The sequence below is a fragment of the Spea bombifrons genome, chromosome 3, assembly GCF_027358695.1.
Source record: "Spea bombifrons isolate aSpeBom1 chromosome 3, aSpeBom1.2.pri, whole genome shotgun sequence".
Classification (NCBI taxonomy): Eukaryota; Metazoa; Chordata; class Amphibia; order Anura; family Pelobatidae; genus Spea; species Spea bombifrons.
Window position 1 is genome coordinate 1,930,878 of NC_071089.1, and position 27,271 is coordinate 1,958,148.

Sequence of the window (27,271 nt, forward strand, 5' to 3'; positions counted from 1 at the left end):
CTGGTCTCGTCTCAGATTCAGGAGCCATATGTCTATCCCACTTCTGCTGAGAGGCTGTTCCACTTATCTACCACCTCGGTAAATAATAACATCACTCTTTCTTTTCCTTTTAAGTAACATTTACTATGTAACTCGCTGGAATAGTTTATTATATAGACAGAACGAGGGACTGTGCTGGTTAGGTCCAGGACAGCTGGCAGGTCCAGTAGTCATACTCCTGGCAGTGACGCCCAGCGGTGGCGGACATTCCTGATTGTGGCTCCTGTTCCGTTTTCCCGGGAGACACTCTGGCTCCTGAATTTCTATCACCATCCTTCAGTGCAGCGTGATAAATGTATTGAAAACACCATCTGGATGGGCCGCCGCGCCGCCGCCGTGCCTGCTCTGCGCCTCCTGCGCCCGCAGGGATCCTCATCCTCAATTTGTGTCACTTTGTTTACAAAAACTGCCTGCCAACACCTCTGCGGCTGCCTGCGCGACGGCGGATTCCTAACCCTTACCTCGTGAAATGTTCTATTTTTCAAATCATTTAGAATCTTAAAGAAATCGGATAAAATTCTATCCGTTAACCCTTTCAATCCGAGAAAACTTTGGCAATACGTTGCCGTAGGAGGGGTTACAGCTGTGATTGGCGGACGGGCCACTTTGTGTATGTTTATTGTACTTGGCTGGCCATCGGCTCAGCATGATGGGAGTTGTTGCAATAACATTCACATTTTGTGTTACGGACCCTCACCACTAGAGCTCTGCATGGGTTTTGTAGGTTCCGGCTTCGACGCGCTCTGCCACTTCTGCAGGGAGACTGCTTCTCATATCTACTACCCCACGCCCCTCTCGACTGATAAACAGGACAGGATTCTGGGTTAAATATGACTTATTTTCTTGGTTTATCCAGCAGCTGCCCAGCTGGGAAGACGAGGAAATGCCAGGCGGTTTCTGGTCCTTGGCGCCCGTGTTGGGATTCAGTGAATCAGACATCCCGGTCAGACATATTGATGGCGAATCATACAAACCCAGGAGATGATCGGGTTTTATTGCTGAATAAAGAACTTTACATCTAAATGATGTGAGGGAATTGTACTTTACCTAGAGGTGGTAGATAAGTGGAACAGCCTCCCAGCAGAGGTGGTAGAGGGTAATACAGTGAGGGGATTAAACATGCATGGGATAGACATACGGTTCCTGAATATAAGACGAGACCGACGACTGATTAAGGTCAACAGGGGCCAAATGGGGCCAAATGGGGCCAACCTGCCGTTGCGTTCTATGCCTTTTAACAGAGCTCAGAGGATCGATCGAACGGATACAAGTAACGGAGAATATGGGACGTTTTGGCAAAAGAATATAAACTGCTTATTTTTTTTACATAAAAAGGAGCAGGGACTTGGCAGAGAAACACGGGTGTCTTAAAGTAATGAAAGTCATATTTCTGTCAAACTGTGATACCCCAGGGGCAGATCTGTTCGGATTATGGGGTTATTAGAGATGTTTGTAATGAAAGACAAATTGTACTGGAGCAGGGCTCAGGAAATAGGTGGGGAGATGAGAAATGTGCCGGGGGGTAATTGGGGTAGATGTTTGACAACCGCTCAAAAGTTTGGGGTCGGTCAGAAATCTCCTTGTTTTTGAAAAAAAAGCACATTTTGTCCATTACTATAACATGAATTGGATCAGAAATCCAGCGCAGACGGGGTTAATGCTGTAAATGGCTATTGTAGCCGGAAACGGCTGATTATTAATGGAATCTCTTCATAGGCGTACAGAGGCCCTTTATCACTCCCATCACTCCTGGGTTCCAATGGCCCTTTATAACTCCCATCACTCCTGTGCTCCAATGGCCCTTTATCACTCCCATCGCTCCTGTGTTCCAATGGCCCTTTATCACTCCCATCACTCCTGGGTTCCAATGGCCCTTTATCACTCCCATCACTCCTGTGTTCCAATGGCCCTTTATCACTCCCATCACTCCTGGGTTCCAATGGCCCTTTATCACTCCCATCACTCCTGTGTCCCAATGGCCCTTTATCACTCCCATCACTCCTGCGTTCCAATGGCCCTTTATCACTCCCATCACTCCTGGGTTCCAATGGCCCTTTATCACTCCCATCACTCCTGTGTTCCAATGGCCCTTTATCACTCCCATCACTCCTGGGTTCCAATGGCACGTTATGTTTTGCTGATCCAAGTTTAAAAGGCTAATAACCCTTTTGTAATTTTGTTACAGAAATTTCCTCATTTTCCATGAAAACAGCGGAGTGACCCCAAACTTTTGACCTGTGATGTACGGCAGGTTTAGGTTTAACTCGTTCCACGTCTCTTACCCAATAATCCTTTCTCCAGGGTGAAGGGCTTGCTGGTGAACATGCACTCAAACGCCACCAGATGGAAGACCTTGTTGACCGTGTTGTGCGTCCCCACGATGCGGATGTACCTAAAACGCCCCAAAAAAACATCATTAACGGGAGACTCTACAATAAACGCAACCCAAATATCACCCACCCTCAGCATGCGCAGCCAGTTTCTTTATTACATGGAGCAGACGTCACCCCAGGTGCCTTAGTGCCCGTTTCCCCGAGTGATTATGTTACCAAATATCAGAAAGCAGCGGTGATTACACATCTGATGTAAAGTAAGCAGAGGTGGCAGAGGGTAATACAGCGAGGGGATTAAACATGCGCGGGATAGGCATCCGGCTCCTGAATCTAAGACGAGACCAACGACTGATTAAGGTTTGAGTCTTTGCAGCAGGAGAAACGGCCGCCGGGGGCCGGTCTGGGTTTGGGGGATCTCTCGCTTAACCTTATTGTATTTTGTTTATTCTGTAAATCCCCGGCGGCTGCTGCGTGTTTAATAATTAATGAGGTTTCACTTGCCCTCGTGGGGTAATTTCTTGTTTTTTCGCGGGTTTATTGAACTGATCATTGATGGGAAACTTTCCCGTTTTACGGAACGAGCCCCCACCCCCCCCCCGGGTAAGAAGCGGCTCCGGCCAAAAAACCACAGGTTCTCTGCCGTGTCCTCAATATCCACCAACCGCGTCACAGGAGTCTCCCGTACGCTGCGGGTGTCAGCCGGGTAGGGAGCAGACGCATTTCCAGCCCAAATCTTTGCAGGAACCAAATGAGCCGATATTTCAAATTAACTTTTTAAAAACTCGGCCCCCTGCTGCTTTGTGACGAGGTCCTGATACATGCGCGGCCAAACAGCGGCTCACCATTTATTTATTCCTTCATCTTAAGATCAATCTCTCCTATCAGGAGCATGGAGGGGCCCCGGGGGCCATTTATCCAGCCGACTGCATTTTATCTAACTAAAAGGGTTAACCTCATGACCTCATCGCTGTGATGTAAGCAGGTTAAATGGTTTGCATGTCGTAGAATGATACTGCGAGTAATACGGCGAATCTCGTATACAGTTCTAACAGCGAGTTCACACGTGGCCCTCCGTGGGGGCCGGTAACCTCGTCTGCCCCCGGCTTTCCGGTAGCTGTGCCCCGTCACCCTCGCTGTCGGATGAGTTACTTGTTACAAGCACACATTAACCCCGCGCCGGCCTCTCTGCCCCATCATTTCTGACGAGACGTGACGGTTGAGAAGGTTAATAAAGAGCCGAGTTCTGCGTTAGAAGGAAATCCCGGCGGAGGCGGCTCTCGCGGAGTTAAAAGATCTCTGAAATCCAGCAAATTATCAAAAGAAATAAAAATCCTGCCGTGCGGCCGTCAGCGGGGGGGGGGTCGCTGTGTCTGGGGTTTAAAGAGACGCGGATGATTCTGCCCCTCTCTCCTCACCCCATAAATAATAGGCTTGTGGGAGATGCCCCTGCGCATGCACAAGTACACTCCCCACCAGACAGCTCCCGTGCTGAATTACGAGAGTTCTGGGGGCTATAATGAGACCCCCGTGTGCATGCACATGAAGCGCTCCCACTGATTGGCTGGGAGGGGGAAGGAAGAGGCTGCGCATACTCTCAGGAAGTTTGGCTCCAGGAGATGACAGTCGGGGACCTGATTTTGGCCTCACAGTTTTGCCCTCATGCCTTCGGCGTTTAGATACCCCGGGGTAGAATTAGACTCCCAGTGCTAGCGACACAGATAATGTCTCCCCCCAAAGGGACGGGAAGCCGTCTCGGGAGACACCGTGTTTATCAGCCCGCGCATGTCCTCTCCCGCAAGGACATTCCGGGGATCTCGGCTCGCCCCGACAGATGGAGGATAATTAAGATGCAGCGGCTTGCTGACCCCGCGATGGCGGATATTATGAGGGGCGGCGGGGTAACAAGGAGAGATCACGGAGGGCCATTATCAGCATTATCATCCGGCTGCGAGTCCCTCAGTCTCCCCCGATCCCCGCCGCAGATCACCGGAATTCTCATTCAACGAAACGTCCTTCGCAAAATGAAAATCCGCCTCGCGTTCTGCCGCCGACAAAGGAAATCGAGACGGAAAACGCGGAAAGAGTAAAAAGTTACAAATAGTTGTCTCCAAAGACCCCTTAAATACACTGTATCTACACCTCAATAACACGCGCTGATCAAGGGGGGGGGCGATATGCGATATTCTGTATTCCTGATAAATTGACCCTTTGTTTGCTGGGTATGAGGGGATCGCAGGGTTCTACGGCCCCAAAAGCCCCGATAATGTGTATAGAAACAGCAGGGAACGGCTTTATAAACCCCATTATTCTTCTTCTAAATGCCCCCCCCCCCGTTACACGAATACCCAGCGATAGACACAAAGTTATAAGCTTGCGAGCCGGGCCTCTCCACCTAGAGTATCGGTTTGTCTATATGTATAGTATAAAGAGCTGAGTAATAATAATAATAATAATTAAAAGCCACGCCCCTGGCCACACCCCCTTACAAAACAGACATTCTTTTTTTAAAATACTTTCTATACAAACTACTGACAACAGTGAAACGGTTATGGAAATAAACCTCAGTGTGCATCATTTTATACTTTGATCCAAAGGGTTAATCACATGAAGGTTTATTTATAGTCGCTATGGAAATAAGCTATTAGGGCCTGCTTTTGTGTCACATGACAATAAAGCGTAACCAATTTATTTGGGAACGAGGCAAATTCTGACGTGAGTAAAGAATTATTTCTCTGTGAGCGAGCCTCAGCGACGGGTACACAAGGGTTAAATTTAACAGCACAGGTGGGATGGCACCTTTCATACGGCCACAGCGCCCTCCGGTGTCCTCCTCGGAACATGACGGGGGCCGCAGGGCATCCGCCGTCTCCTCGCCCCCTGCAGAGGCATTAGTACCACTTCTGCTGGGAGGCTGTTCCACTTATCTTCCATCTAAGCCTCTGCTTGAGACACAATATGCATAGGGGTTTAAGGGGTTTATTGCAGGATTCGCCGGCTGCCGTCAGGCTCAGGCACGCTGGGGTATTATATTCTCGCCTAATACCCCGTGGGTGAGGCTCCTAAGGTCACGAGAGCCCCCTGCTTATCGCCCAACAATTGAAGCAAAAGCAATCTAACGCCCCGCAGGGGGCTGTTCCAATCAGTCACCAAGGAGACGGGGCTCTTCCAGCAAAACAGCAGCAATTGGGGTCTGAAAACGCAAAGCAAAAAACACACTTTGGGCAAAATGACTGTATAAATACCCCAAATATTCAGCCAAGAACCCGATCGCAAATACCCCAGGGAGGATACAAAGTATCCAGCCGGATAATGACAGCAGCGGGGGCTGCCCATCCCCGATGCGGACCCCGCTGAAACAACCAGGATCGCCCGGGTTTAACACCCCCTGGTTATTCCTCCCCAAGAAGTTTTCTCCCCTCCCTGATCAGGCAGCTTTTGTAAGGGGGGGGGACAGAAAAAGCTAATTGACCAGATAATGCTGGCTCTGCAAAAGTCATAAACGACAAACCTTACACAGAACCCAGCGGGCGGATCGGCCCCCGGCGGCCCCCGTCCCTGATAAGGATGAAGGGGGGGGTGCGAGAGTTTTGTCGGCGCATCGATCAGCGTAACGACCGCATCGAGGACGGCGAGTGACAGCGAGACGGATAACGGGCTATTAAAGGGAGGAAGAATGAAGCGCGGACTCCGCTAACGAACGGGAGAAGAGAATCCATCAACTTCATCCAACGACAGCGATTAGAGCTCCGAGCGGCCCCCGACACAGACACGGCGGCCCCCGACACAGACAAGGCGGCCCCCGACGCAGACACGTCGGCCACCGACGCAGACACGGCGGCCCCCGACGCAGACACGGCTGGGCGCCCTGACGCAGACACAACTGGCAGAGCACCAAGCAGCCCCCGACACAGCCAGCCGGGCACCCGGACGCAGACACAGCGGCCCCCGACGCAGACACAGCTAGCCGAGCAGCCCCCACTTCCTCTGCCAAGAATCCGCATTTAATGTTTTTTATACTTTAAATATATGAAGTAGGAATTCAGTTAAATCCGGCTCTGCTGTGGCAGGGAGGTTCGGGGGATCGGAGGGCGGCTGGCGAGGGCCAAACAAGAAGACAGCTCAGAGCGAGGGCCAAAGAGAGACGAGGGCAGGAGTGCCGTTCACACAGAGAGACAGCTAAGTGTGAAGCCCAATTGGAGAGGGAGGGTGAGCCTGGGGAAAGGGGCGAGTGTGAGCCTGGGGAAAGACGCGAGTGTGAGCCTGGGGAAAGGGGCGAGTGTGAGCCTGGGGAAAGGGACGAGTGTGAGCCTGGGGAAAGGGGCGAGTGTGAGCCTGGGGAAAGAGGCGAGTGTGAGCCTGGGGAAAGGGGCGAGTGCGAGTCTGGGGAAAGGGGCGAGTGCGAGTCTGGGGAAAGGGGCGAGCGTGAGCCTGGGGAAAGGGGCGAGCGTGAGCCTGGGGAAAGGGGCGAGCGTGAGCCTGGGGAAAGGGGCGAGTGTCAGCCTGGGGAAAGGGGCGAGTGTGAGCCTGGGGAAAGGGGCGAGTGTGAGCCTGGGGGAAGGGGCAAGTGTGAGTCTGGGGAAAGGGGCGAGTGTGAGCCTGGGGAAGGAGTCTCTGAGCGCATCCTACACAACATTAAGGCCATGGGTGAGACCCGCACGGTGAGACCGTTACAAACAAGGGCCGCGCAGGGTGACAGCGAGACAGAGGATCCGTGATGAAGATGAAGAACTAAAGAAAAGGGAAGAGGGAAAGACACCGAGCGGGAAGGCGGCCGGATATTAACGCGACGGCCGGGGCTCTGCACTCCGTATTAAAGTCATTTTTCACTTTTTTTCTGCCAATTACAAACTTTTTCTTTGCTGATCTGCTGACTCGGCCCCCTGATACCCCCCCGGGCACCCCCCGCAATAATTGGGACATAATTGCCATGGAGCGGAGGTGCGAGTGCCGGCGGCAGATTAGATCGTAAAACAAAGAATAGAAGCTACGTCTGGAACGTTCCGGCCCCCACTGGAAGCCTCTGCTAACTGCGGGGAACCGCTCGGGTTTTGGGCCGGACGCGGCTCGCGGATGCCCTTGAGGACAATTCTGGTCCGAAGTGATTAAGGGCCGGCCGGAGCGTTCGGTTATTAACGCAATTCATCTTTCCTGGATATTATCCGCAGCGTTCCGGGGGGGCCGGCGCGGAGATCTGGACACCCGGCGATGCTTTGCTGATCCAGTTATATATATTTATATTATTTATGCACGTTCAGCGCTTCGTGCCGGGCTGCAGGGCGTCAAACACTGAAAAGTGAATTCGAGTAAAGTTACTTCCCGTGAGAGCCCGGATTGCAGGAGAAAGCCTGGCTGACAGTGCTGGGAGTTATACCCAAAGCGGCCCAGGCCTATGCCCCCGCTCCGTGCCGGTTACTGATCTGTGGGGAAGAGCGGCGACTCCTGGGTCCAACCTGCGCGCTCCGCGGTTTCTGCCGGCTCCGGACGGGAGCTGCCGCTTCGCTGCTTAATAACATTTAATCAAAGAAAACATGGTTTTACCGTTAATTGGGTTTTTAACAATTATTGTATTTCAATAAAACCGGACTTTTTTTTTCTCAGATAAAAGACATCATTATATATAATAACATATCTAGCAACAGGTGGCGCTATACCAGAGCAGGTTCTATTACACCGTTCCTAGTTATTACCCCCATAAACATATTAACCAGGGTTTTTTTTTTTACTTTTAGCTAATAATATTAACCCCTCTGTTACCCCTCGCTGTGCTGTATACAGGAGCCGCCATCTCACAGGGTTAAATCGCCCGTCGCCCTGTGATAATAGCGTTACAGAGGGACCTGCGCGGCTGGAAACAATCTCTAGCGATACAGGCTCATGCGCCGTCCGCTAAAACAACGCGGGGAGAGAATAGGAAGCGACTTACAACTTCCTGCTCGGGCTGACAGAGGGAGAGAACAGGAAGCGGCTTCCAACTTCCTGCTGGGACGTCTTTATTTTATTAGAGCTGAGAAACCTGAATGACTAAAAAGTAGTAATTCTGGTGTTCTCTCGGGTGTGACAGCCCCCTTTAAGCACAAGAACGTGCGTCGTGAGCAGTCTCGCCAGCGCCATCTCTCTACAAACCTTTACTAAAGTACGTCGAGGCTGTCTCATGGCGGGGAGAAGCGCAGGGGGGGGTTTCGGCCGCGTTCCCCGTGACGTCTGTCGTCTTTTGAGAGTCTTCTGTTTGAAGTTTAGTAGAAGAAGCTTCCGGAACATAAACGAGCCGCGGAAATCTCTTTATTTATTTATTTCTCCTGCACGAGAAGCTAAATATCCAGAACTCGAGGTTTTTTTTTTTTGTGCTTTTGTTCCCTATTTACATCTGGAACAGGTTTGTCCCTTCGAGTCGCCCTTCTGGCCGCTTTACCCATTAAAACGAAAGCAGCCAAAATCAGCCCAAAAACATCCGCCAGCCGGTAAAAAGCGTTATTTCTCCATCGCCGCACCATATGGAGGTTTTTAGGATATTTTTAGTCATTGTCTCCGAACGCATTTCATCACAAACACAGACTGCTTGTTTAAAGTTCTGTTTTTAAGTTTCTGATTGGCTGAGAGACGGGGGCCGAACGGGGGCCGATCTGCCGGTGAATTTTAGGATAACTATTTCTATAAAGGCAGCCGCGGCGGCTCGGGAATAACATCAGTAAAAGTACCGGCTCGGCACACATTTTTCATTCCCGTCCTTCATGTTAGGAAACGCGAGGCGTGCGATTTCTGGCTGGACGGATTCTAAAATCTTCTTACAATTTGCAGCCACAAGAATAACATTTTAAATACAAAATTAGAATGTCACACTTCAATGTCACATATTTACAAGGGGGGGGCAGCACACACAACTAGAAGGGGCCGTCGTAATTCTAGGGGCGTTTTGGGTGGAGTAATTAATGGCGCCCGGCTATAAAGGACGTAGATGTTTGGTTTTTATGTTGATTTTTTTATATGTTCTAATAGTTGTTTAAAAAGAAAAAAAATAGAGAGGGCCCCCTCTGTTATCTCTTGCATTAAAAACCCTGCAACATCTGGGGTGTCCCTAGCAGATCTCATGCGAAGAATCAAAGGCAGTCCTAGCGGGTCTCCAGTGTCCACTGCGCAGTACAGAGAGCACAACTTCCGTCCTTCCTGTTGTGGCTCCACCCCCGAGGAGTCATATTCTGCCTAATCTTCACCTACTGAGCTGTTAGCGGTAGAGCTGGGTGAAATATTCCATGCTGCGTCACCCAGCGCAAAGCACATGCAAACCTAGTGCAAAGGCGGTAGCCCCCCACCTCCAGCTGTCTTGCAACAGACACGTAGGTTGAAATACTAAGTTTCTATGTTATGTTTCTCAAAACGTATAGTTTTCTGCCCATTTTTAGAGATGGGTACATTTTTCTCCGGGTGTTTGGGGCGGCGATGGCGATAGGGCAGACAGGTCTCTGGGGAGGAATCGCAGGTCTCCAGTGGCCCGGTGCAGCCCTATAGCGACGCAGAGGCACGTGCGGCTATCACGCAGAACAAAGAACGGGTCCAGAACAGGGCCAAAATTCAGCAGAACCCGAGCAGAGACCCCAGACAGAACAAAAAATAAAAACATAAACACAGCTTAAGTGTTAAAGCCCACGCGTTTCACCGATCCCCGTGAGTTAATGCCGAGGGTTTATCATTCGCACCCTAATTGGACAATTACAGAGCATCGCTCTCCCTGCATCATTAATCGCAGAACTTCAGCTTTTCCTGCTAGATGGAAAAAAACTAATTACCTCCAGATTTCAGCTCAAAGTCTCCCCCGAAGCGGACGACATTTTTTGTGTTCAGATCCCATTAAACATTTAAACGGCTCAGAAGTCGGTAAATTTATTTGTTTCCTACAGAAATCAGAGAAAAGTTTAACAAAACCTCCCATCCTCCCAATCATTATATAAGGGAGCGTTGGAGGAGATGGTTCGGGAGCCCAAGGAGGTCTCCCGAGAGTTGGCTCTTGGCTGGTACATCGGGGCCCCTCTGCTACGCTGCCGGGAGCCACGTCTCAAGCCGCGGTTAAGGGTCCCCCTTTGGTTGATGAGGACCGGTCCTTGTTTAGCGCTCTCTGTCTCTCTATCACTGTCTGTCTCTCTCTCTCGTATTAATGATTCAGATTGATGAGCGCTTCGTATGCCCCGGAGAGCGCTGACCATCTGGCGACTTAATTAAACGGATGTTCCGCGCGGCCTCGCTTTCTTATAGAGTCTAGAAGCGGTTCCGGACTCGCGCCGGGATCTCTGTTATCACGGAACGTGTCCTGATACATAATAATCCCATCGCTTTGATACACTGTCTCCATAACGCTGAAAGCCCTCTGCTGGGGTCACTCGACCTTCCTGCTCGGCGATCGGCGGATCACTAAACAGCGTTTATTTATTTACAGCGAGATTTTCCTTTTAACCCAAGAACCGGTAACGCGGCTCCGGCCGGCCTCAAACATTCATGTTATACCCGCGGGGGTCTTTATTAAGTCTTGCGCCAATTAAAAAGATGCGAAAACGTGCAGCCGGTTGGGGGGGGAGGGGGGATAATGCCGCGTCCCCAGACCCAAAAATACTTTTTCTTAGTAGTCAGGGATTGGTTATATTTTATCGATTATTCACCAGGAATGGAGCTTAATAATTCTGTTAAATAAAACAGGATAATCCAAAAACTCTTTCTGTCCCTTTAAATCGGAGACATTAACGCAGAGAAGCTTCGGCCGCTCTGGTGTCGGCGCAGCGCCCCCTAGTGGATTCTGGTGGCAGTTCACCAATTCCTCCTCTGGAATAAACGTCCCTCCCGTCCTGTGAAATCCCTCTCTCCCCATTTTTCTTACTCCTCTCTCTTCCCTTCCCTCTCCTCTCCTCTCTTCCATGGCTTCAGTGTCCTATCCTCTCTATCTCTCTTCAATCTTCTCTCTCTCTCTCCCGTGCCCTCTCTCTTCTCCTCTCCCCTCTCTTCTTTCTCACTTAATTCTCCTAGCCTCTCTCTCTCTGCCATCCCTTTTCTCTCTCTCTCTCTCTCTCTCTCTCTCTCTCCCCCCCCGTCTCCTCTCTCTTCTGATCCCGTAGACTTTCCTGACCCCGTCGTGCAGAATGTCTGATCCAATATTACACCTTAATAAAAACTATTTTAGGTAAAAAGATCCACAAACATGAATTATTTGTATCTGCGCTGCATCTCTCGGCAGATAACACATTTAACCCTTCCAACCTTTTCATTTCTGCAATGCTTTCCCTGCTTCAAGGAGCTTTCTGTTCTCTGCCCTCCGGGGTCTCTCCGCCTCACCATCCACGTAATTAGAATTGTGCATTAATTAGCGCTGCTAATTAACGACAGAGCGAGACGGGGCCGTGTTTAACCCCACCGGGGACGCTTCATAAACACAACCGGCAAACCGGCACAAAGCTTTTCCAACCAAGTAAAGAGCGTTTACCCTTCTGTTAATTCATTATTTATATCCGAACCACAATCACTGCGGCCGACCCCGGGGGGCTTCTTTATAGCAAGGGCTGAGCCGGCCCCTGTATTATGTATAGATAAATGAGTGACCGGCCCCTGCATAATGTATAGATAAATGAGTGACCGGCCCCCTGTATAATGTATAGATAAATCAGTGACCGGCCCCTGTATAATGTATAGATAAATCAGCGAGCCGGCCCCTGTATAATGTATAGATAAATCAGTGACCGGCCCCCTGTATAATGTATAGATAAATCAGTGACCGGCCCCTGTATAATGTATAGATAAATCAGCGAGCCGGCCCCTGTATAATGTATAGATAAATCAGTGACCGGCCCCCTGTATAATGTATAGATAAATCAGTGGCCGGCCCCCTGTATAATGTATAGATAAATCAGTGACCGGCCCCCTGTATAATGTATAGATAAATCAGTGACCGGCCCCTGTATAATGTATAGATAAATCAGTGAGCCGGCCCCTGTATAATGTATAGATAAATCAGTGACCGGCCCCTGTATAATGTATAGATAAATCAGCGCCCCGGCCCCTGTATAATGTATAGATAAATCAGTGGCCAGCCCCCTGTATAATGTATAGATAAATCAGTGACCAGCCCCCTGTATAATGTATAGATAAATCAGTGACCGGCCCATCGGGTTGCGCGGCTCTGTACATTCTGACACTTAGCGGCGCGGAAACTCCTTGCGTGTTCAATAACGTCCCGCGTCAGACAGGCAGGGTTCTTAAAGGGTTAATCTTTTGATAGATTAGGGAGTAGTAGTCGCAGTGCGTGGCGCCCGCGTGTTTTATTATTTGAGAGACGTGTAAGCGACGCTCGCTCTTCATCCCGTGACGGCTGCGGATTCGGAGCAATAAACGGCGTGAGAAACGAGCGGCATTTTAGTCTCTCCGCCGCCTGCCGAATTCAGCCGATCTGCAAAAAGCTCCTTCGCAGAGCCCGTAATGAGCTCCCAGGGGCCGGTAACGAGCTCCCAGGGGCCCCGGGCCGACCAATAACAAGCTGTACCCAGCACATCACACGCCGGAAAAACAGGACGCAAACAACAGAAGAGACTAAACCCAGAATTAATGGAGCGCCAGGAAAACACGGCTAACAACCCCGCCGCTGCCGCCGCCCCGCCGCCGCTCTCCCCGAGACACCGCCAACAATTTATGGCGGTCATTTAGTGGGTTTTTGCTGAGCTTATTTTTTGTTGACGGAGAAAATCCCAGCAGAGCCGCGAAGGAGCGATAAAGAAATTAGGAGAAGCGGAATGCTGCGCATGCAGAGCGGTGACCCTGCAGCCCGGACTACCCCACACTCTGCCCCCCCCTCATCACCGCGTTCTGCACCCCCCAGCATCACCGGATCAGATCATGGAGCAGATGGGGACCCCCACTAAATAAATTGAGGGGGGGGGGCTTTCCACGCATGCACACAGGGGTCCGGCAGAGACTGCGCTGGAGCTGACTGGAGCATTAAGCTGGGGGGGGCATCTCCTCCATGCATTTGCAAAGGGGCAGCACAAAAACATAACGGGGCGCGGAGCATCAAAGTGCAAGCGACGGCCGCAGCGCCCTTTAAAGAGACAATAAACGTTTTTGGCGGCTATAAAGTGACAGGAGACAGCCTCACATTAGTGTTACATGCGCATTACGAGCCCCTCTTGGGTAGAAATACCCCACTTTTGGGTTCTCTCCCAAACCCAGCAATATTTCTACTTATCAAACGGTGAGAAATAAATAAAAACCCCTACATATTATATAGAACGTATGCCCGGCCCCTGCCGGACGGTGCCAAAAGATACCGCCAATCACAGGTGGTTTTATTACCCCCGTGTGGATGTTGGGGGGGCAGAGACCCCCATTCACTGCCCCCCCCCGTCACATGGAAACAGCTGCCTGGGTCCGCAAGCCTCAGGTAATGCCTCTGGACCCTCTCCTGCGCATGTATCCGCTCCGAACGGGCAAACAATCAGATTCACTCAATTCCAATCACATGAAGAAAATTAATATTAACTACCAGCAGCACTGTGGCGCCCAGCACGGCGACGGGGTCATAACTCACTGCAAAAAAAGCACATTAGCAATTCACAGGATTTCCAATCAGCCTACAGACTCCGTTCCTCGCACCGTGGGGGGGACCCACAAAATTTCATCTTTCCATGCAAATTAAGAACAGAAAAAATAATAAATGACCATGTTGAGAAACCCGAGAAGCGCGGATTAAAGAGACGCGCCGATAAACCACATTTCAAGGAATTTACAGGGAAATTCAAGAAACTTCACAAGGGAGGGGGGGGACGCAAAAAGGACCAAGATTGCTTCATTTCGGCACATTTGTTGCAGCAGAATTATTAAAGTCGAGATCTACACAACAGCCGGGCGTCAACGAACACCATTGGGACACAGGAGTGATGGGAGTGATAAAGGGCCATTGGAACACAGGAGTGATGGGAGTGATAAAGGGCCATTGGAACACAGGAGTGATGGGAGTGATAAAGGGCCATTGAAACACAGGAGTGATGGGAGTGATAAAGGGCCATTGGAGCACAGGAGTGATGGGAGTGATAAAGGGCCATTGGAGCACAGGAGTGATGGGAGTGATAAAGGGCCATTGGAACACAGGAGTGATGGGAGTGATAAAGGGCCATTGGAGCACAGGAGTGATGGGAGTGATAAAGGGCCATTGGAACACAGGAGTGATGGGAGTGATAAAGGGCCATTGGAGCACAGGAGTGATGGGAGTGATAAAGGGCCATTGGAACACAGGAGTGATGGGAGTGATAAAGGGCCATTGGAACACAGGAGTGATGGGAGTGATAAAGGGCCATTGGAACACAGGAGTGATGGGAGTGATAAAGGGCCATTGGAACACAGGAGTGATGGGAGTGATAAAGGGCCATTGGAACACAGGAGTGATGGGAGTGATAAAGGGCCATTGGAGCACAGGAGTGATTGGAGTGATAAAGGGCCATTGGAGCACAGGAGTGATGGGAGTGATAAAGGGCCATTGGAACACAGGAGTGATGGGAGTGATAAAGGGCCATTGGAACACAGGAGTGATGGGAGTGATAAAGGGCCATTGGAACACAGGAGTGATGGGAGTGATAAAGGGCCATTGGAGCACAGGAGTGATGGGAGTGATAAAGGGCCATTAGAACACAGGAGTCATGGGAGTGATAAAGGGCCATTGGAGCACAGGAGTGATGGGAGTGATAAAGGGCCATTGGAACCCAGGTGTGATGGGAGTGATAAAGGGTCATTGGAACCCAGGAGTGATGGGAGTGATAAAGGGCCCCTGTACGCCTATGAAGAGATTCCATAAAAAAATCTGTCCTTTCCAGCTACAATAGCCATTTAAAGCATTAACCCCGACTGTGCTGGATTTCTGACCCATTTCATGTTACTATAATGGACAAAATGTGCTTTTCTTTGAAAAACAAGGAGATTTCTAAGTGACCCCAAACTTCTGAACGGTTGCTTACGAAAAATCTATCTTTTAAAAATAAAATGTTTTTACATGTTTTGACAGCAATCTGTCGTCTAAGAGATCTACCGGGAGCGTTACAGTTTGTGGTATATTATTGGGGAGGAATAATAAGCTCAGTGGTCTACAGACATTATGATCGGGGTCCTATAGCTATGAATACATTAGGAAAGAAGGCCCCTGTCCTGAAGAGCTGACAGTCGCTCAGTAACATCTTTAAAACAAAAAAAGAAAATGAAATACCCGTTTTAAAGCGAAATAGTGAAATGTCTGCAGTCAGTGACACGGCGCCCCCTGTCTGTCTCCTGCGGTTCTAGGTCAGTCTCCCTTATTCTAGACTCTAAGGGTACATTACAGGTTTCGGGGTCCCCCTGCCCACAGTGTATGGGAAGCATGGGAGCAGCGAGTTGATCACATAAAGCTCCACTGCCTGCTTGTACAGGCGTTAAAGGGTTAATAAGAAGCCTGATAGCGGGGGCCGCAGCGACACCCCGTGGGGACGTTTATTACATTTACACGCGGAATCCTCATCGTTATTAAACTCTCTGCACCGGGGACCCCCGACGACTGCTGCTTCCTAAACAGCTGCGTAAGAAAGCAAGTTGGGGTGCGGGGTATATAGCGAGGGTGTCCGCGGGGGCCAAACGGCGACGGGCATTAAATGTACGGAGAACGCGGACGCCGTGGCTCCTACCTGCAGACACGAGCCGGGAAATACAGCTTCTGCCACGAGCGGCACAGGAACTGCGAGTGATCGACGACCCGAATCCAGTCCAGCTCGTCCATGGAGACCTCGATGTAATAGGAGTAGGAGCTGCGGGTCACAAACCAAAAGAAAGGGGTAATACCGCTATAGCATAGCCCACGGAAATGCCCCCGAACGCCTCAGCCCGTGCCCTACTCAGTACGGGAGTACACGGACTCCCGTGTCACCCAGGACATACAAAGCGCAGTAACGGCAGCAGTGATTGCGTGTGGAGACCCCGCGAGCGCGCGCTACGTACCGGCTGTCGCGGTCCCACAGCAGGAGGCGGACGTGGTTGATGATGGACGGCTGGCCCAGTTTCACTTCTAGGCCGGAGCGGCAGTCGTCTTCGATCGGGTGCCGCGAGAAGCCGTGGTCCAGGTCGTAGTTCTGCGTGTCGCCGTCCAGCAGGGCCGATTTCAGCTCTCCCTTTATCACCTGCGCCCCGAACTTCATCGTCGCCAGATTCTCTTCAGGAACTGTCCGGAAACGCAAACGAAAGGAAGGAATAAAAAGTACTGAAAATTAACGCAGAAATCGTAAAATAAAACTCAGCATTTAACAAAAACGAAACCTCCGATAGAGAGGAGGGAGCGAAATCCCTGAATCCCTCCGTCATTCCTGCGCCCGGTGTCCCTGAAGATGGCTTTTACAATAACTGCTATAATCACCCATTCTGTATCCATTCTGTGCCCCATCGCGGGGTATTCGTGTAACTGAGGGGGGCATTTAGACGAAGAATAATGGGGTTTATTTACCCCGTTTAATTTATAAAGCCGTTTCCTGCTGTTTCTATACACATTATCGGGGCTTTTAGGGCTGCAGAACCCTGCGATCCCCTCATACCCAGCAAACACTCTGACCTCCTAGAAAAGAGGGGCATCGAGGGTGGGGAGAGGGGCATCTGGGGAGGAGAGAGGGGCATAAAGCGTTTTGGGTGCAAAGAGAGAGACAGTGCAGACTAAACGCTGGATTTCACCCCAGTGGCCGCAGTTACCGTGTTACGGCACACTGTACACATAACACATGTATTATACACACCAGGGTATAACGATCGCGTGACGTTAGCGCTGTGATGGGGAGAGAGCAGTTGATGAAACGTAACTTAAATATATGTTTTAGTTATTCATACTTAGCATTCCCCTGTAGTTGAGGTCCATGTCGCGGCTCTCCGAGCGCACTTTAATGGCGTCCAGTATGGCGTCCGGGGAGAGCAGGGCGGACGGCCTCACCACGTTGAGCAGCTCGGTGAGACTCATCAGCGGCAGGCGCACCGTGCCCATGACCTCCGAGTGCTTCTCCGCGGGATTGTGCCGGCACCAACGCATCAGAGCCTGGAAAATATCCTTCTCCGGGGCGGCGAACGAGTCCCTATGAACGATGTCCAGCAGGGCCGCCTGCGGGAAGAGAGGACGCAAAGTCAGTCTAGCCGCGTAACCCTGCGGATCCCGGGATCCTTCTAACACGGGATCCGCTCAACAATATGAAACGGGGCAGAAGAACAAGAGGGAGCAGCCTCACCGAACGAGACAAGAAAGATGGAGGCGACCAGCAATGTATGTAAGCAGGGCCGGATTCACTGCTCAGCACACGGAGCAATTGCTCCAGGGCCCCGGCGTTACATGTATGTGTGCGTGCGTATCCGTGCGTGCGGATTTGTATACGTGCATATACCTTGGAGAGCGTGAGGAAGCCCTCGCTGGCCAGCGTCTCCTGCGCGTTGCGGTCCATGAACATGCAGCAGGTGCTGGCGAGTTTGGACAGGCCGTAGAGGTTGGCCGCGTCGTAGATCATGCACACGTTGTGGATCTTGAGGACGGTGCTCAGGTACTCGGACGTTGAGTCCTCCAGCTCGGGGAAGCCGTATTTGTGAGCCAGGCTGAGGAAGTCCAGGAGCACCTCTTCCCGCTCGTCGCGCAGGGTGGCTCGCCCCGTGTAGATGTACTTTATCAGCATGGAGAACGCCTCGACCGTCGTGTCCTGCAGAACGATCTCCGCCTCGGGCTGGGACTCCCTCATCCCTCCGTACAGCAGCGCCCTGAAAAACCCAGCGCCCGGCAGGCCATTACAACACACGCCGCTTACTACACTCTAAACTATTCATCTTCTGACATCATAACTACTACATGACATCACTGCGGACGTGCTCGTTAATTTTATCACCAACAACGATTCATGCATATTATCCAATTCATTGTTCAAACCGAATAAACTAACATGGCGGCGGGTAAACGAAGACGGAGAAGCACAATAAATATCTCCCAGCTGATCTCCCTGGTGCCTTCCCCCCATACAAGTCACTGCCTGTAGACTACCTTAAGTCTTCTCAGCATTGCAGGGGTTAACGTGACAATTGGCCTCGGGGATTTGAGTCCCACTGGCAAAGCACAGGGCAAGGTACACCTCGGAGCAACTTGGCCTGGGGAGACCAATGGCTTCTGCATCAGGAGTTAAAGGTCGTCGGGCATCAACCAATGAAGAGCGGCTGCCCTTCATTGGTTGGTGCCAGAGGAGCCCCCTGCCTGTGACCAATAGAGTCGCTCTTACTGACCCTTCAAATCCTGGCGCCAAAGCTACTGCCGTGTTAACCCCGTATTAACCCCTGCTAGAAAACAAACACGGGGAACATACACGGAGACGGCGCCCGTGTCTCGTAATAACGCAGCAACCGTCACCTGAAATACTGGCATCTGGCAGCCAGGATGACTCTGTGAGCGGGAAACCTTTTCTTTTCCACGATGAAGGTGACATCGCTGTACTGCTCCCCGTTTATCAGAGCGCCCACGTTCTCCGACAAGATGTGCACGTGGTCAATTTCTCCGACAGCGATGTAAGGGCGCAGGGGGTGGCTGTTACTCATCCTCCTAACTCGCCGCGATCCTCAGCTCTGGACGGACAAGAAAAAGGGACGGGTTAACAAAGCGAGGGGATCCAAACACACATACCGAGAGGGTGGTAGATAAGTGGAACAGCCTCCCAGCAGAGGTGGTAGAGGGCAATACAGCGAGGGAATGTAAACGCGTAACCTCCGCTCCTCCGGATCACTATGACACAGCTCTCTCCCACGCCGCCGCTGTGTTTAAGGCATTTGAGTTACCATGACAACGCGGATCTTAAGACAAAACCCGTCCTGATCACAGAAACAAATGACACGACGTGAAAGAACACGATGTCCACGCAGCACATGCACGACACGGCCCCCGGCAGCACTTTATTCACAACCGCGAATCCGCGCGGACGCATCGCTGACCACGGGGGCCGGCTGCGGACCCCAAGCGTCCGGCATACAGGGGGATACGGGGAGCAAAATAATAATCACCGGCAAAAACACATACATTGCTACGAACCCCATGCACACGCGTGTAGTACATCCACATACATTTATATACACACTGTGTGTATAAACCGGGGTGTGCCGGCCATTAAAATGATGATCACAGGGAGATACCACTCTGCGACTGTCCGGTGCGAGCGTTACACACACAGAGCGACAAATGGCTCCCACGCTACACGCGTGTATAAACACATACATATTAACATGCCAAGTTCATGACCCCCCCCATCTCGATGATCAGATCTGTGACGTTACACTACCTTATAATCACATAGTGCTGACAGACGCCGCGGCGCTGTATAAAACACCTTAACAATGAATAACACACAGCGTGTGCACACTGCCACCAACATAAAAACACCACACACAATGTATATACACACTGCAACCAACACAAAAACACCACACACAATGTATATACACACTGCCACCAACACAATAACACCATGTATATACACAGCGACACAATGTATATACACACCCACACAATGTATATACACACTGCCACCAACACAATAACACCACACACAATGTACATACACACTGCCACCAACACAATAACACCACACACAATGTACATACACACTGCCACCAACACAATAACACCACACACAATGTATATACACCAACACAATGTATATACACACTGCCACAACACAATAACACCATGTATATACACACACAATGTATATACACCGACACAATGTATATACACAGCGACACAATAACACCAGACACAATGTATATACACACTGCCACCAACACAATAACACCACACACAATGTGTATATACACCAACACAATAACAGCACACACCCCTTACACCAGACACAATGTATATACACACCGACACAATAACACCAGACACAATGTATATACGCACCAACACAATAACAGCACACGCCCCTTACACCAGACACAACGTATATACACACTGCCACCAACACAATAACACCACACACCAGACACCAGACACAATGTATATACACACCGACACACAATACACAAACACCTACCGGGCCGCGCTGACAGCTCCCCCAGCTCCTGTCAGAGCTTCTCCGCCCTCCTCAGGTGCACCCAGCAAGAACGTCACCCCAAGATGACGTCAGAAGCCGGGAATCGATCTGCGGCGGTCATGTCTAATGCTGGCATTAGTCTGTACTAGTCTGTACTTCTGCCGTTGCTCTGAAGTCACCCTCTGCCTTTACACCAGTCAGAAAACGAGACCGACCACCGACAGCTGGGGGAGGCTTCGCTTTGGTGAGTTTTACTATCGAGAACATTTTCTTTTCCCAAATCAAATATGGCGGCTGCTACCGAGCAGAAAAAAAGAATATGAAGCGTCATCTGACCTTCGCCGCAGGAAGTGTCCGTCACAGAAAGTCATCCGCCGGATCGCCGAACAAACTGGAGCTCAGCAATTGGATGGCGTCTCCAATCCCGGAGCCATTTTTTTAGCGGCTTATAAGAAAGAACACTTTGAGAGCTGGTCTCCGACAAAATGGCCGCCGCAATACATCCCTACGCTCCGTTAAGGAGACATTTCCCTCCTGGATTTTTACCCCATTATCACGGTTTTATTGCGGTCTCACGGGGTTGGGGTGAATGGACAGATTGCTCCAATGTCTCTGGTTAAAAGGGCAAATTTTTTTTTACCCCATTCTCAGGGTTATTACCCCGCTTTGAGGGTCTCGCAGTCTGGAGCCAATTCCTTTATATTCCCCTCTGAGCCTCCCGATTGATGCTTTTCTCCCTGCTATATCACAACTGGAATCCCTGCTTGAATACAGGTGACTCCATTCAGTATATTACTGAATATAGATTTATCTATACAAAGATAAATCAGTGACCGGCCCCTGTTTAATGTATAGATAAATCAGTGACCTGCCCCCTGTATAATGTATAGATAAATCAGTGACCGGCCCCTGTACAATGTATAGATAAATCAGTGACCGGCCCCTGTATAATGGGTAAGCCGGCCAATGAACCGGACGCAGGATACAGTGTATCATCCTCATCATCGTCGCGTTAATCGATCACCCGGCAGATAAATGTCGTTAGAAATGGGATTTATTTCATTTTACAAAACATTTTGATCTTTTAAACACATCAGCCAGGGTTCTGAAATTAAAGAGATTCTCTAAGGCACCGTCGGGAGATTCTTTACGGCATCATCTGTGCTCCTACAGAGCTGGGGGGGTCATAATACTGTAACACTACTCCCATCATAACGAACCGTCAGCCGCACCTCCGCTACAACGCTGAAAAAGGGCAGTATGCACTCAACAATACGAACCGGCAGGGGTTAAGCCGGCGTAGAGCTATTAGCATCGCTTTTACATATTCTAACCCAAAAAGCATTTAAGTAAACTTTTTGTGGCTCTTTCCGTATAGTGGGGGGGGACGGCAGGGAGGGACCAGTCAGCAGAATCCGGGAGCCGTCGGGAGGGAAGGGACTGGCCAGCGGGAGCCGGCGGGGAGGGAGCGGCCAGCGGGAGCCGGCGGGGAGGGAATCGGCCGGCGGGGAGGGAATCGGCCGGCGGGGAGGGAATCGGCCGGCGGGGAGGGAGCGGCTGGCCTCTATGTCCATGTTAGAATTTAAGGTTCATCTTTTTTTCTTTAAGGAGAAGCCAAAAACCGTTTTTTTATTCCTGCGCTGATTTTTCTCATTAAACAGAAAACAAACGTCGCTCGTTTCACCAAATTCGCACAGATTATGGGCTTCGTTCAAATGAATAATCTCTTCGCTCTTCTTGAAAATCTCCCAAATAATCCCCCGGTTGACCAACGACGTTCCCTGCAGGACGATGCCCTCGGTCAGGCCCGGCCCGGAGCTTGCAATTAAATGATAGAAAGCATGTTGTTTGGGCTCAGAATCTCAATCCAGTAGCCGTCGGGATCCTGAACGAACGCCAAGCCTTTCATCTTCCCTGCAGAACAAAGAGCGGGGGCAATTATTCCACCCCTCATACCCCACAGACCACCCGGTTATCTCCTTGGTGCAGTAAGTACAGGGGGCTTATCACCAGCTGAATCCGCCCCCAGTACTATACGCTGCAGAGGCGGCAGGAAGGTTAATGTAATCGGCAGCTCTTGGGGCAGATTAACGTCTTTAGGATGTAACATTTAGCGCACGCTCACCGTCATCCGGCTTCTTTACAAACGTCACTCCCAGTTCCTCGAACCTCTTACACGCCGCGTACACGTCCGGGACCGCGATGCCGATGTGACCTGCAATAAGGACTCCGTCAGCTTAAACCGGCGACAAGTCAGAGCCGCACGGGGGTTGGGAGAATCATTCCCACCAGTGGCAGATTAATTGGCTCCATTCACTAAACGGATAGTTTGTAGGAGTTGAGGATTTAATTCCGTAACTTCTTTATTGTTGTTATTTCTATAGCACCAATAATTCCCGCAGCACATCTTACAGTCCCTGCATTCAAAGGGTCTGGTAGAACTAAACTGACAGACTGAGCTGCCCCGATACATCAGGTACAGGCTGGTAAAATACACGCACAGGCTGGTTCAGGACGCGCTGTATGCAGCCAATATATTTCACAAGTTACTTTTTCCACCCCTGTGATGCTAGTAAAAATGTGGCCAGTTAAGTGAAAACAGGGCTATAAATCCAAATGCGATATATTCAGCTTTGGCAACCTATCCACGAACATTCAATTCCTGGCTCTGGAACAAGGTTTGGGGTCACTTAGAAATTTCCTTGTTTTGTTCATTAAAATAACATGAAATGGATCAGAAATCCCACGCAGACGGGGTTAATGCTGTAAATGGCTATTGTAGCTGGAATGGAATCTGTTCATAGGTATATCACTCCCATCACTCCTGTGCTCCAATGGCCCTTTATCACTCCCATCACTCCTGTGTCCCAATGGCCCTTTATCACTCCCATCACTCCTGTGCTCCAATGACCCTTTATCACTCCCATCACTCCTGTGCTCCAATGACCCTTTATCACTCCCATCACTCCTGTGTCCCAACGGCCCTTTATCACTCCCATCACTCCTGTGTTCCAATGGCCCTTTATCACTCCCATCACTCCTGTGTCCCAACGGCCCTTTATCACTCCCATCACTCCTGTGCTCCAATGGCCCTTTATCACTCCCATCACTCCTGTGTTCCAATGGCCCTTTATCACTCCCATCACTCCTGTGCTCCAATGGCCCTTTATCACTCCCATCACTCCTGGGTTCCAATGGCACGTTGTGTTCGCTGATCCAAGTTTAAGTTTAAATGGCTAATTGATGTTTAGAAACCCTTTTTGTAAAGGCCGACATGACGGATCCCCACAGGCGCATAGAGGGGACGTTTACCCACCGTACCCGCGGGGGTCCGAGTTGCCGTTGTGGTACGGCTTCTCATCATTCTCAGTTCCCCAGTTGCTGGAAAAAAAAATAATTGTAACAAAAAGATTTACAGGAATCGATAATTTCTATTTTATTGATTAAATAATAGTTTTTCACCGAAGGTTCCATAACTCATCCCCCACTAACATTCCAGGTGCCCAAAGTGTGAGACGCCCCCCCCATTACAAACCCAACCATGTTATGATTAGGCAGAACACCAATATATGACATCATAGCCCAGCTCTCTGCTTGAACGCATCACAAGTTGCCGGAGCCGAGGGGTCTGTGCTGTATCAGCCGGGCTGCAAGGAGACATCTGCTGATCTCCGGAACCAGCCCAGACAATTGGGACAGGGATGAAAAATCGAGACACTCGGGAGGTATGCATGACCCGCTTAATGTTGCCCTCTAACGCGGTTTTACGATCAGTCACAGTGGAACTGCAGCCCGGAAGGGGGTTTCTGAAAACCCCCATGGAGAAGATTTCCGTTTGCAGCCAGAGACCCCACTTAATGACGCTGGAATTTTAGGAATGACGGATTCCGATGAAGGATTCTACCAGCCGCCGCGGGGGCCGGCGTGTTGACGGCCAAATACCTGTCGGCACCCTGGGGCTACTGCTGCTTGTGCAGCCAGATTAGGGAACTAGGCTCTCGTCTACTAAACATTGCGCCATAATCAACACAACAAAAGTACCCCGCCCTGAGTACGAAAAGACAAAGGGTAACAGTGACCGGATTGTCGTCCTCTGTAGGTAGACGGACCGCCTGGCCCTCCAAATGCCCGTTAACAGTCCCGTCAGCCAACGGCAAACCAGTGCCCACCAGCCGGTACCCCCTCCTTCAGATAACGTCCGAACCCCCCCGTCTATTATCTCACAGATATCCACAGCTCCCCCTTTATCTCCATTAAGCGCTGCCATTTAGACTGTCTGCTCTTGGGACCGGTAACACATACAGCCCGACGCAGGCAGGAACCGGCAAAATCTGGGAAGCGTCCACGGGGAGCTCCGCGAACAATTCACCGGATCCACAAGAACAACTGCCCAAACGCGTGGAGCTCCTGCGCGCCACGGGGCTGCTCCTGACTCACCCAGGTTACCGCCCCAGCTACATGCATGATATCCGTGTGCTTACTGCGTGAGCTCCAGAGTCGCTTTGCGGGAGAACGTCCACGCCGTCCTCTCCTTCACGTCGGAGGGGATATCCTTCTTATCCTCAAAGCCCATGAAGTATAAAGAGAATTTCATGGAGGGGAAATCAAATTTCTGCAGGAGACTAAAAAGAAAAAAAAATATTAAAAGGAGCAGAAAGCCGTCCGAAACCAAAAGGGCAGGAAACTAAATGAATGAATAGATTTTCTGTCGGGATTTTATTGCCTCATCTCTCCCGCTCTTTACAAGGGGGAGGGTCATTTACCAAAAAAGGGGTGGGGCTGAATAGGAGGGGGGAAAAAACCTCATGCAGGTCAGAAGAACAGGAAGTTAGGAAGGGATCTCCCATGGGACACACGTAAGGGGGGGGGGTTAACAGCGCTCTGGACTGTACTATCTGCTGTAACTCACGTCATTCCGAGGACTTTGGTATAAAACTCCAGTGATTTCTTGGGATCTTTTATCCGGAGCATCGTCTGCTGCAGCATGAAGTCCTGCGAGGCGAGACGCGTACGGATTAAGTCAAAACATGAAAGAGAACCTTCCGGTTTAATAACCCAATAAACCCCAACATTCTGTCTCCTGTCACCGCCTCATCCATCCAAACCCTGTACTACGTCCCCGCTGCCTGACAGTATACCCAGTGCTGAGCCGATATTACAGGTAATACACCATGTCCCGCTTCCTGACGGTATAACCCGTGCTGAGCCGATATTACAGGTAATACACCATGTACGCTTCCTGACAGTATACTCAGTGCTGAGCCGATATTACTCATAACACATCATGTACACTTCCTGACAGTATACCCAGTGCTGAGACGATATTACAGGTAATACACCATGTCCTGCTTCCTGACAGCATACCCAGTGCTGAGCCGATATTACAGGTAATACACCATGTCCCGCTTCCTGACAGTATACCCGGTGCTGAGCCGATATTACAGGTAATACACCATGTCCCGCTTCCTGGCAGTATACCCAGTGCTGAGCCGATATCACAGGTAATACACCATGCCCCCGCTTCCTGACAGTATACCCAGTGCTGGCGAATATGTCCCACCTGCATGGAAGAACACACCCCACATTCTCCAGGTCTGACAGTATACCCTGAGCTGGTCATCTATTACAGGTAAATATCCTGCTGTCTGATAACGAGGTCTGGGATACATGTATGTGTAGTCCGTGCTGCGCCCCTGACAGTATACACAGCGCTGGCAATCTATTACAGGTACACATACTATATACTATGTTACACGTAGCATGTGCTGCACGCCTGACGGTATTACAGGTCTAGCTATCAGGCTCTACGGACGGTGTACACAGGGCTGGCCCCCGGAGGGTTTGACCTTGGTGGTGGGATCCGGGTCGCTGCAGGCGCTGTAGGCCGCCTCGTCGGTCAGGCCGACCAGCTCGGTCACCGGTTTCTCCGCCATGTCTGCTCCCCTGACACGCAGTGACAGCGCAACCAGTCTGTCGTGACGTCACCGGCTAGGAGCACACACCCTCATTACTATTGGTTAAGAAGTAAATAAAGAGGCGGAGAAAACCACACCCTAAGTGCGGACGGAGAGCGCGCCGAGCTCTAAGCACAAGAGATGCCATATTCACCAGGATTGTGTCACCACAGCCGGCGCCATATTGGCGGAGACTGATTCTCCACCGGCGCTTGTCAGATCATGTTTGCCGCAGTGTTTAGAGCTCACTGAAGGTAAATGCCCCGCGCTAGTGACCGGCCCCAGGGCCAGGGAGTAAACAGCACCGCAAGCAGGCAGGGCAGACAGTATATTTTGGAGTAACTGCAAAAATTACTTATGTCAACGAAGGGAAAAAACTCATTCAAGTAACTTTACACCAGTCATACCTAAACGTGTGCTCTGACATCATACTTCAATACTTACATAAAGTGAGGCACAGAGCTGTATGTATGTGTAAGCGAATGTATGTGTAAGAGCATGTATGTCTAAATGAAGGTATGTGTAAGAGAATGCGCGTGAAAGCGTATGAATGTGTTAGCGAAAGTATGTGTAAGCACGTGTCGCTTCCTACAGACATCTGTTTATGTTCTCCCTGGCACTGTACGCCGGGATATGATGTCATATCTCCGCACACAGCACTGAAGCCACGTGCACCGCGAGGGAGAGCGGAAACAGAACAAAGGACCAGCAGGGGATAGAAAAAGTGGTAGGGAAAGAAGGAGACAGAGAGCGGTATGAGAGAGAGAAGAGAGAGGTCTGTCCGCCACAAGACCACCGGGGATTAAAGCAAACGCTGGAGAGACAGAAAAGAGGGGAGCGAGGGAAAGGAGAGTTTTGAGAGTTTATGTTTATG

At 50.5% G+C, this 27,271-nt stretch overlaps 2 protein-coding genes across 2 annotated transcripts in view; both read right to left on the reverse strand.

Annotated features, from left to right (window-relative positions):
• BTBD9 (BTB domain containing 9) overlaps nucleotides 1-20,640 on the reverse strand; it is a 28,412-nt gene extending 7,772 nt beyond the window's left edge. Inside the window, exons 1-7 of the mRNA XM_053459543.1 lie at nucleotides 20,444-20,640; nucleotides 18,769-18,980; nucleotides 17,768-18,131; nucleotides 17,226-17,490; nucleotides 16,353-16,572; nucleotides 16,043-16,162; nucleotides 2,322-2,431 (exon numbers count right to left, since the gene is read on the reverse strand). Of these exons, the coding sequence (XP_053315518.1) occupies nucleotides 2,322-2,431; nucleotides 16,043-16,162; nucleotides 16,353-16,572; nucleotides 17,226-17,490; nucleotides 17,768-18,131; nucleotides 18,769-18,953 (1,264 nt within the window). The 5' untranslated portion in view covers nucleotides 18,954-18,980; nucleotides 20,444-20,640. The remainder of the gene's footprint in view (nucleotides 1-2,321; nucleotides 2,432-16,042; nucleotides 16,163-16,352; nucleotides 16,573-17,225; nucleotides 17,491-17,767; nucleotides 18,132-18,768; nucleotides 18,981-20,443) is intronic.
• Nucleotides 20,641-22,051: 1,411 nt separating this feature from the next.
• GLO1 (glyoxalase I) lies at nucleotides 22,052-26,435 on the reverse strand. The gene is made up of 6 exons (XM_053459748.1): nucleotides 26,290-26,435; nucleotides 25,353-25,435; nucleotides 24,925-25,065; nucleotides 23,760-23,824; nucleotides 22,569-22,658; nucleotides 22,052-22,357 (listed from the first exon to the last, which is right to left on the reverse strand). Exons 1-6 carry the CDS (start codon nucleotides 26,374-26,376, stop codon nucleotides 22,269-22,271), a joined length of 555 nt encoding a protein of 184 aa, XP_053315723.1. The 5' UTR covers nucleotides 26,377-26,435; the 3' UTR covers nucleotides 22,052-22,268.
• Between the last annotated feature and the right edge of the window lie 836 nt (nucleotides 26,436-27,271).